Here is a 12,199-nt window from a genome sequence, read left to right as displayed (position 1 = left end):
AAAAGAATGGGATGGAGGGCATTCGGAAGAAAAAAAAAAAAAAACACCACGAAGGATATATATATATATATATATATATATATATATATATAGAGACAGAGAGAGAGAGAGAGAGAGAGAGAATGCTTACCTTTCCTCAGGCTTCTCTTTCCATGTCTTCCTCTTCTTTAATCTGAAATAATAACAAATATCTTTGATAATGCCATAAATTTTGATGCATTAAATCATGTAGCCTAATTCAATAAAACCTCTCTCTCTCTCTCTCTCTCTCTCTCTCTCTCTCTCTCTCTCTCTCTCTCTCTCTCTCTCTCTCTCTCTCATCTATTTAACACTCTGCTCACATCTTTAACGTCATGAAATCGAGGATTTCATATCTACTTTTTTTCTGCCACCAGCCGGTTTTATTCAGCGAGTTTTTTCGAGCTGTAGACAGTGCACACAAAAAGATTATACAAAGCCATGAGCAAATTGTCACCGACACTTCCTGCTGACTGTGGTGATGGAAAATGTCATATGAAATGTTATGTGACACCAGTGTGATGCGTATACACACACACACACACACACACACACACACACACACACACACACACACACACACACACACACACACACACACACACACACACACACGCACGCACGCACGCGCGCGAGTATAAGAAGGAAGGATACACACTAACGTTCAGAGAGGAATGAGAAATATGGAGGGTATGTCAATATGCTGGCAGGGGATTGCTGGCGACCTTTTGCTGATTCCTGTACCTACTACAAAATCATAAAACCTGTTTAGTTTCACTCCTTCAGTTCACTGATGTAATTTTTATTTTATTTTTGCTCCGCCCAAATGATTTTATTCTGGTTACGAAAGACTTGTTTTACCGAAGGGGTTAGGATCAGTATCCATTAAGTTACCGTTTCAACACGACTTCGTTAATTTACTCTAGCTACATTCTGATGATTTTTACTCACAGTCTCGTGTGGCACATTCCCTCCTAACTAAATAATCTGACACTGGATGGAAGTTGTCTTGACCATGAAAGTTAATGGTGACACTATTAACACGCTTAGGCTTCTACTCTCTAACGGCTGAATAAAATCGCCAGTCGATACCTGGAATAGAATAACAACTAGTGCAGACCATAAGGGTTAATCAGTTTAGGAAGACATTATGTTTTGAAAGCGCTAATCTCTCCTCTAACCTATCCAAAAAAAAACTTACGAGCCACTCTTTCAACTTTCAGATTCAAAATGGTGCAGGTACGGAGAAGGGACGGCGGTGGAGGGGGCGTGGAGAAGGAAGGGGTCTATAATGTCCTCGATGCCTCCAACTTCGCTCAGAAAGCAGCCACTTATGTCCACAAAAACCTCACGCCTACAAACTCTATTGACTCTATGGACTCGGACCAAAGCAGTATTGGATCAGTCCATGAGGATCTGAAAATCGACCGCCGGGAATCAACCGACAGTGCTTGTGAAACAGAAAGCAACAACAACACTGAAGAATCCGACGAAGACGCATCAGTTTTTGAGAAGGAACAATTAAGCAGCGACATAAGAAGCAAAAAATCAAGCTACTGTCAAGAATATGCAGCATGTAGTAGCATTCCTCAGCCCAAAAGCCATGCTGATTCAAGGATTTCAACGCAGCACAGACAACCTATCCCAGCAACGGAGCCTATTTTCACCTTTGGCCATAGCCAGTCGTACTTTGGCAAAGCAGACCTCAACTCCAACACGAAAGACGACCAAGGTTATGGTTTCCAGTCCCTTCTCACAGACCAACCAGACTACGGGCCAACAGACAAGGTTAGACCCGCGGAGGCGGGTCCACAGGAATCCGTGTACACCAATGGGGAGTGGATCAGACCCCTGGGCAAGTTCGAGGTGGTGATGGCAACTGGAGGCTACTACGGCACTCTCAATACCATACAGGCGCTAAGAATTGCTTCAGAACAGCCTATCAGACCTGAGGAGGTGCGGCACGCAATTACGATTCTAGCCAGGTGAGGATGTAGGAGGAAATAAGAAAGACGGATGTCTGGGTGGATGGAAGGTTGAAAGTGGAATGAATAAATAACTGGTAGAAACTTGGACTGAAGGAAGAGTGGAGAGGCAGATGAATGGACGTAAGTATTAATGGAAAAATGGATGGATGGATTAGCATACGAGTAAAAGGAAAGAAAAAAGGAGGAATATATATCGGTAAACGAATGAGACGATGGCTGGATGGATAATGAGAGAAAGGATTGACGGACAGAGCGACGCATGAGTGGATAAGACCGATGCATGAGCTGTAAGAAACCTGACAGAACTGAAGAACAGTTTTAGATCAGGCAGCAGAAAATCGTACGTGTTGGCCAGGATAGGTAGGCTTCACTTTCTCTGGTGGAATGAGGCCTGCGTGTCATCTTAGGCCTCTCACGGCAAGGTTAGAGGCTGGGTGGTTGGGTGGGGGGAGAAGATAAACAGTAGGATGGATGGATGATTCGACGAGGCAGAAAGGATGGATAGTAAGATAGCTGGATGGTTCGACGGGGCGGAAAGGATGGTTGGAGGGGTGGGAGGATGGATAGTATGATGGTTGTATGGCTCGACGGGTTAGAAAGGATGGGTGGGAGGGAGAGGACGATGGATAATAGGATGGTGGATGGTGGGTGAGTGGTAAGTTCAATGGAGAGTAAAGATGGTTGGGTGTGGAAGACTGGATGGCTGAGCGGGGATAACAGATGATAGGATGGGAGAATAGTGAGGTAAGGATGGATGGTTCGAGGGAAACGAAAGAGTTGTTGAGTGGGGATGGAGTGATCGTTAAGTGAGGAGGATGGTTGGATGGATGGTGGGGTTAAGGTAGATACTTCGACGTAAAGAAAGGATTATTGAAACATTGTGGATGGTTGAGTGAGGAGGATGGATGGTAGAATGGGTGGATGGTAGTCAGGTTAACTTTCGACGGGAAAGAAGAGATTTTTGAGTGGAAGGATGGCTAGTAGGGCAAGAGGAAGGGTGGATGGTGTGTGTGTGTGTGTGTGTGTGTGTGTGTGTGTGTGTGTGTGTGTGTGTGTGTGTGTGTGTGTGTGTGTGTGTGTGTGTGTGTGTGTGTGTGTGTGTGTGTGTGTGTGTGTGTGTGTGTGTGAGAGAGAGAGAGAGAGAGAGGGAATGGTTGGGTAAGGAAGGACAAGAGTGAACAGCTGGGTGGGGAGGAAGGAAGGGTGGACGGACGAATGGGAAGATAAGGATGGTTGGGTGTGGAGGTCGATTGTCTGCGTGAGGGGAGGATAGGTGGATGAGGAGGATGAGCTGGGTAGGCAGAAGGTTGGGTGAGAAGGAAGACAGGTGAATAGATGGGACGGGGAGAAAGGATGCTTGAGTGAGAAGGATAGGTAGATGGATGGGTTAAAAGCAAGGATGACTGGGTGGTACTACAGGTGGAAGGGAAGAATGGGTCAATGTGAAGGAAGTGCATGAGTATATGAATGAATGAACCGGATACTGAAAGAAGAAGGGTGGGTTGCGTGGAAGGCTGGATGGATTAAATGATTCACTACAAGGACTGTACGCCAAGATGTACAGCGCTTACACACACACACACACACACACACACACACACACACACACACACACACACACACGACATACATAATTATTCATAAAACACGAGTAGAATAGTTACGGTATACAACTACGCACGTTTTCATACAGATTATGCATGCCTAAATCTCTCTCTCTCTCTCTCTCTCTCTCTCTCTCTCTCTCTCATAAACCCATTTACTCCACAGACGAACGGAGCTGATGCAGGTGAACGTAAGTCGCCGAGGTCTATGGCCGTGGTTCCGTCGCATGAGATACATCCAGGTCCCATTCCGTGTTGAAGACTGCAAGGGAGACATCATGTACATTTACTACGACCTTCTTCACAAGCCCTACAACATGGCCCGTGGTCCCCTTTGGCGGGCTCGGCTAGTTCCTGAGCCACCGACTTCAGAGGGACTTCACAGGGCAGTGCTCATGTTCACGGTTCATCACTGTATCACCGACGCCTTCACCAACATGCTGCTGTGCCGGGAGACCCTTAAGATCCTCAACGCATCCCTGACCGGCCGCGTTTACCTGCCAGAGCTGAGGCCTGTCGTGCCAGCTGTGGGAGACGAACTTGTTTGTGTATCAGACCTGTTTCACGCTGCGAAATTTGCAGTCTACAAATTCTACACATCCACATTTGGGAATTACAACAGGAATGTTTACTTCAATGGTGCCTTTCCCCAGCCCACTACAACGCATGCCAAAACACGGGTGCTACACGCTGAACTGACAGAGGAAGCGACGCAAAAACTTCTACGTCAGTGCAAGGTTAACGGAGCGACTGTCCACGCCACAATCATGACCCTTGCGCAGCTGGCCATGGTGTCGCTGGCCAGTGAACGCTCAGATGGCCGAGAAAGTGAGGCCAAGATCCGCGTGTTCAATTGCGTCAACATGCGCCGGTACTTCCCTGAGGAACACCGCAATGCTGCTGGCTGCTTCATATCCATTGAGGAGCAGGAGACAAACATAGACACACAGGACGCCAGCACCACTGAGAAGCTGTGGTCCCTAGTTGGTTACGTGCATGACAACTTAAGGCACAGTCTCAATAATGGCATGCCAGTGAAGAACCAGCCCGGACTGCTACCCTGTGCTGTTCTGATCCCCATGAACTACGTCCTAACCACCCGAGGGAAGCCAAACCTGAATGACAACCACATCGTGAGCACAAACATGGGCGACCTACATGACCTCCTGCCAGCCCAGTGTGGTGAAGGGCCAATCCGAATCACCCATCTCCTCCGCTGCGTATCGGATGAACTGACTGGGCATCCATACACCCTGGTCTTTCACACCTTCCTGGGACGCTTCAGCTTCTGCCTTGAATACTACACCAACAAGACGGATACGATCCTGGCCCAGCAGTTCTTCACCCGGCTGTCCAACCACATATCCGACGTTGCATCCTATGGGGCCATTCAGACAGGGGAAATAGACAGAACTGGGGATTTTCACAGTGAGAAATTTTAGAGTGATACTGACAGACAAAAATGGATATACCATCTACTTATGAAAAAAGTGCCTGATAAAATCCCAAAAAGAAAAAAAAAGCCCGAAAAAGAAAAGTAAATTATAAAGTGGTAGCACACAAAAACAAAACTAAGAAGTCTAGAGAAAGACAGAAAATGGTAAACAAATAAAGAGCAGATAACGTAAATAATAAACAGAGAAAATAGCAGACAAGCACGAAAGTAAAGCGGTACTGAAACAACGAAAAAAAGACAGTGAACAGAGAATCTAGAATAAATGCAGAATAAAAAAAAAGGTATGTACTGGGCAAAAATGGATAAGGATATTAAAAATGGAAATGGTGAACGGGAAAAGAGTGAGATATATCAGTGAGCAAACATTACAAGCTTAACATATGAAGGAAAGGAAGACAAAGTAAACAAACACATGAAGAAGCACAGAAAGCAATACCTTCAGTCCGAGGACATTATTTATTTTTGATACTCCCAACGATTTTACTGAGCTAAGGACATATTTTTCGTAATGAAGAAGTTACAGACAACCCTCATTTATCCCTCAACTCTCGGGAGGCTCTCCCTAGCTGAATAAAATCGTCTCGTTGCGAATGATGAAACAAAGGAAAAGACGTCCAAACCGCAGTTAATATTAAAAGCATGTACAAATCAGTACTGCTAAGACGGGGGGAAACTGGAAGAAAAAAGGAATTAGATCTATCAGCCAGATCCAATTTGAGAAAATAAAATGCCTTCATGATACATTCCTTTCACAAAGGAGGAAACATCGGTGGTCAGACATTAGCCTACAGGAGTTTAACCCTTTACATGCCACGGTTTTCCATCGAAATACAATATGATGGTGCAAGTCATAATAAAAGCTGATGAACATGAGCTCTCCACATCCATAAGTTAATTACGATACTGTGTGTGTGTGTACATATATATATATATATATATATATATATATATATATATATATATATATATATATATATATATATATATATATGAGAACGTCATGGTACGGAATCCTTGTATTTTCTCTTAGAAATTATTTTTTGTATTAGACACATTGCCTGCTATATGTGTAAAAGGCATTAATTTCTCGTATGTGTTCATATTATTTCCATTATCATTTTACTTTTTATGTACAGTACACTATAGGTACCGTACAGTACGTGCTAGATTTAGGAAGCTGTTTTATGATACCGTCTAGTTTAAGTATCGGTAAGTTCGGTACTATTTATTAGAGTAAGTGTGCATAACCTATAATCAAAGATATAAATACCTGTATCTTAATAAACGTGCAACTGCCTGTGTGTGCTACTTCTTGAGTCATGCTGACAACTGATCCTTTGATAACATAATGCGTGTTAAACAGGCTAAACTTGTCTCAGTAACTTCTGAAAAGTGTGAGAAACGTCTTAATCTTCCACAAGGAATCTCGAACACCCCCCGAGATGCCAAATAGAATCAAACTGCTTGTATATCTCTCAGTTACCGCTAGTTTCCACTGCCTTTTCTTCATTCTTTGGGGAAGGCCATGGCCGAATCAGTAGAGATTTGGTCTGCAGTCTTAATGGATCCAGGTTCGAATCCTCGCTGGGGCAGGGAATAGTTTAAGGATTTGAATTTCATAAAAAAAAAAAAAAAAAAAAAGCAGACTTTACTGATCTACCAGACGACACGCCGACATTTCATAAAAATACATCAGCTAATACCAATACACCTTTCCTACATAAGACAGCCCCAGCGTGTATTCAATATGGACGGTGGGTGTCGAAGTGGCGACTTGTGGAGGTGTGTGGACGTAGGACTATTGGGCCATGGTAACGGGCTGTGAAGCCTATGCCCATAGTCGGACACTTTATATAATATATATATATATATATATATATATATATATATATATATATATATATATATATATATATATATATATATATATATATATCGACGGCAACTCCTTAATGCATTTTTAAAACTCTTGGTACACTAATTAGTTACCAGAACGACGTAGTTTTTCAAATTATTACTATTGTAACCAAACCAAGGTTAGCTTTGCGAAACCTAACAATCATACAGTATATCGGGGTTGTATAGGCTAGGTTGCCCATCGTTAGGTCGGTGTTGCACGTCGTATAGTGACTAACTTCCTTAGTCAAATGCAGTCAAACCAATTATTTATTTTTTTCATATTCAGTTTTATTTTATAGTTTGTATTGGAACAAGCTGTGAGATTTCGTTGAAATTCTATTCTCTCTCTCTCTCTCTCTCTCTCTCTCTCTCTCTCTCTCTCTCTTTCATCAGAACTATGGGTTTTACCGAGAACTGCATCCTATTTGTCTTTAGCCTAATCTTCATCTATTGTCGGCTGCCCAATCCAGGGTGTCTGCGATATAAACAATTCCAAGTTCCCTATCATTGCCAGTCAACACCCTTCCACCACTCCAAGCCTCCCTCCTACATGTACTACCCTAAAATTCCACCACGTTCCCCGTCCTCCCTTCATTTCTGCTGCTAAACACACTCTCAGGATCAGTCAACTTTGATTCATTAACCCATTCAACCCGATGACGTTTCACCGATTTATTCTTGCTACCTTCAGACGATTCTATCCAGTTTGGAGATCTCGTGCGGTGAAGAGATAAGTAAAGGTGACAGGAAACATCTAAAACTTTAAAAGTTTCTCCAGAACTGAGTACAATTGCCTGTGGATACCATGAGTAAAATGAAAAATATCACCCGTCATCTGATTGGAGTTAAGGTCAATTCAGGGCCTTCTAGCTCAAATCCAGTGCGGCCCAGTCAGAATACATCAGGTCCATCAGGTCCACTCACAACATCCAGGTCAATTTGGGGCCATTCAGGCCGTTTTAGTTTCCACCACACCCTTCGGATATAGTCTAGCCCAGTCACGTTAACTTGGGTCTATGTTGTCTGTGTTGCCCGTGAACCTGTGTCGAGATCCTACCAACCCCAGGTACATCAAGCAAAAATAAGGTTGGAATGATTATGATGGTTCTTTTTTTTTTTTTTCCCCTTGTTTTAGCATCAACTACCATTCTCACCCATTCAACTCCAATCTCCCCTTTGGAATGTACTGGACTGACTCCATAAACCTAGTTTTAAGTCTTCCCCTCTTTCTCCTATAACTTCGATTCTGTACTTTTTAATTCTCTAAATGTTCCATTGTTTCACCTACCACCAAACCTCACTCAGAACTACGGTACCTTACCTACAGCAACACACATAGTACTTCAGATTTGTTAAGTATGTATTACGTGATGACATTAAAATGTCATAGCATTTTGTGTTTCAGTGATTCCCTTCATATTTATTAGTTGCGATTAGCTTCTTTTAACAGCCTACTAAATATATATATATATATATATATATATATATATATATATATATATATATATATATATATATATATATATATATATATATATATATATATATATATATATATATATATATATTATATATATATCACTCTCATCTTAAATGTCAGGACCAACTGCCTAGCCCCGGGCTCCTACGCTCCTCATGGGGCAACGTAGGATTGGATGATGGATATATATATATATATATATATATATATATATATATATATGGTGATATCCAGGGGGGGGGGGGAAAGAGAACACGAAATATCATAAGCGCTTCGTGTATTCACATCTTCAGGGAAGACCAAAATGAAGGAGGTATAAAGGAAAGCAAACAGCAACAGACCTTATGGCCCTTTAGAGGCTGCTTGTTACAGAGCAGACTGTGACTACGAGATCTAATTCTAAATGCTGAAGGATAAGGATGGTAAAGTAAGAAGGCTCCCCCAGCCTCCAAACCCTCCAGTTAAAACTGGAAAGAGGAAGTGAGAAAAACCACCATGCAGCATGGAAAAACTGACGTGGAATTTTCATAGGAAAGACTGAAAAGGAAAAGTTACATTAAAGACTTTGTAAGCTACCAGTCTGAATAACCTGAAGGAGAATGCTGTAAAGTAAAATGAATAATCAAATACCACATAACTAAGTTACGACATTATGTAAAGGTATGTTGAGTTAACGGGGCATCTGTAGACACACTGTGGAAAATACAATGTGGATGTTCTAGGGCGGTGCTGCAGCCTAGCCTGGAACTTTTAAGGTAGGCAGCAGTCAATCAGGCCCCAGCTCTGTTCACTCCAATGATACAAGAAACTCTCCCATGCGGGACAAGTACACAAGTTACATCCTGAAGCAGTGACCCCTGGTACATAAAAAAAATAAAAAAAATCCTGATGATGGTCACTCAACTAAAACTAACAGGGGCCTTCAGTGATCCACAGCCCATCACGGGTCAAAGGTAAGAGTAGTGACCGTTAACTCAGGTCTTTCTGTGCATATCCTAGTCTGTGCTTATACTTCATTTGGATTTAATAAACTGATCCAGGCTCTGAAATATATATAATATATATATATATGTATATATATATATATATATATATATATATATATATATATATATATATATATATATATATATATATACATACAAATGTTTTATTCAGGACTATACATATTAAGCTGGGGTTAGACGACAGATACTTCTCCAAGCGACCTTTAAAGGATAGTACGGTATTACAATTTACTTCACTGGAGTACAATTTGTTCCATATATTTACAACTCTATTAACCCGCCCCGTCCCGTCGACGTATGGGTACGTTGCAACGATTTGCATTTGCCAGTCCCGGCGACGTACCGGTACGTCGTGCAATTGCAAGGTCCCTAATTTGCACAATTTTCAATTTTCGCATGTGATTTTTCGTATGTATACACGGGACACCTTCCTCTATTCCTCTACAAGATGCCAAGCAGGGACAATGCCTTACACTGCATTACCTCCCCCCTCCCCCCCTCACGCCATTGTCTCGGCAATTCACCTGTTACCAGTGGCCTGGCCAGTAAAGAGATTCAGGGCCAGAGTGATTCCCCAATCAATGACAATGTGGAGGACAATATTTACATAGCATTAGAAGAAGAAACAGTCAGAAATAATGATCACGTTATGTGGCAAAAAAGGTCAGGTATGGTGATTAGTTAGTGAGTGAAACAATGCTTATAATGCCTATATTACTGCTTGAAAACCAATATACTCTCATACTACATATAAATTCGTACCAAGTAAATAAATAAATACCGTTTATGAGTTGTGAAATAGTTACCCTCCCATAGAACTCGTTTTCTTTGGTGCCAGCATGTTAGAAAACCCAGTCAGGTAAGGAGGAACTCCTACCTGGACTGAGTATTTTAAACCTCAGGTGAGCGATTTCTCTATGAATTTTCGATGTTTCTCATCAAAAGCGGAGGTTTTAGCCAGAAAAAAAAAAAATCGAAAATACCTCGGGATTGGGGGATGTAGGAGGTGCGGAAAACCTCGGGACGTGATGGGTTAAAGAAGAAATGTTTAGCTTCATGTGACTGGAATCATTTGCCAATTATTTTATGTCCACTGCCTCTAGTATATTTAGAGTGAACAAATGTGAAGCATTTATTGACAGCCACGTTAGCATGTCCTTTAAATATTTTGAATACACCTCTCCCCCACTATTCGACGGGATGCTTTCCATAATAAGTGTTTGAATACCGAATTGATCGAATAACAAACCAATATTTCCCATAAGATTGTTAAGAAATAGGGGGGTTAGGTTCCTGACCACCTTCATCATTCAGAAAATATTCCATAAAGATGGATAAAATTCCAGTAAATATGAACGAAAGTGACACAGGGATTTGAGCTGTTTTCTTAACAACCTCTGTTCTCAAGGAAAATTATTTTAGTACTACATATATCTCTGATGACTGACATTTGATTTTCAATCAAAAAATATTGGAGAACAAAAATGAAATATACCTACTTAGCGATATTCAAGAAAGCCACCTGAACACCTTCGATAGTGCGTAATGCCGATCCCATCGACTCGACATGACGTCACCGCACCAAACAAACTCAAATGTATTCAATTTAAAACCATAAATAGTAGTGGAAGCTAAACTGGAAATGCTGAAACCTAACTTGGGGGTTTCGCACCCAGGACTCCACAATGATTATAACCTACCTACCCTAGTGCAAACTAAGATGTGCAATACGTAAAACTGGCACCAAAACAGTATCGTGCGTTTAGAGCATTTGTTCATCATTGGCGCAATCGTTACCAAGGTAAATAGATAAGTTCTATTTACCTTGAGCGAAAAGGAAGCGTGGCTACCTATACGAAAGGACATGAAATAGCGCACGTGCCTGGTTCAGAAATTATCTGACTGGTCATCATATGTTTTCACTTCTCCATTCTCTGTCACTGGTCAGTGGCCAACCACTGAGCTCTATAATATGCACAGGCTTTCTCAAGGATAACGCCGCATAGTTTGTATGCCCGCCGCCAGGGGCACAGGGTGGCGCTGATGATGTTTATGCATTACACCCGACGCCCGCGCCTTTTGAAATCAGCCGATGAATTCAGAAACTATAGTGCCATGGTCCACTGCGCAGCTATAATATAGTGCCATGGCCCATTGCTCAGCTAATGTATGCAACACCGAAACAAAAACAGCAAGCTAAGAATGCGGGTGTGTCAATGTGGCGGCCAAAGTTACACGCTCGCTGCGGAGATAGCCTCTTCATACTATTGAGCTCAGTGTGGCCAACTCCAGTACTTAATGTAACGAGTTCATTTTGTTAGTTTTCAGATGTATTGCAGTAAATGTATCTTAAAACCATATTTAAGTTAAAGTAATACAAAAATATGCATTTAAAAAGGTAAAAAACCCACAAGTTACATGAGTACAATACTCAAGTAAATTTACTTCGTTACACTACAACATTGGTACTGGAAGCCGTCAAGAGCAAAACCTAAACTAATATTCCAGAAACAGTATCTGATCAAATAATATCTAGACTCAGTATGGTGGGGAAAACCTGTTTATGTGGCTTGTCTGCAACCTATAGGTCCTCTTCAGGTGAAACTGCGATGACTCATCTATCTTGAGAACAATAGCCGTCTATGACAGACACACCGGTATAATCTTGTACCGATATTTTGGGATCAAGAAAGATTACACGTATGGATGAACTAATGAATGATTGGTTCTATCCCTAAAAGCAAATA

General features: G+C 41.8%; 1 protein-coding gene across 1 annotated transcript; it reads left to right on the top strand.

Annotated features, from left to right (window-relative positions):
- Positions 1-1,244: 1,244 nt before the first annotated feature.
- On the top strand, positions 1,245-5,302 carry LOC145402339 (uncharacterized). The gene is made up of 2 exons (XM_080274483.1): positions 1,245-2,003; positions 3,777-5,302. The coding sequence occupies exons 1-2, from the start codon at positions 1,249-1,251 to the stop codon at positions 5,050-5,052; spliced, it is 2,031 nt and encodes a 676-aa protein (XP_080130609.1). The 5' UTR covers positions 1,245-1,248; the 3' UTR covers positions 5,053-5,302.
- Positions 5,303-12,199: the final 6,897 nt, after the last annotated feature.

This window comes from Coenobita brevimanus, chromosome 57 (genome assembly GCF_032717465.1).
Source record: "Coenobita brevimanus isolate Jiangsu-jjx chromosome 57, ASM3271746v2, whole genome shotgun sequence".
Taxonomy (NCBI): domain Eukaryota; kingdom Metazoa; phylum Arthropoda; class Malacostraca; order Decapoda; family Coenobitidae; genus Coenobita; species Coenobita brevimanus.
The sequence above is the reverse complement of the archived record's forward strand: the minus strand, read 5'-3'. Positions and strand labels throughout refer to the sequence as shown.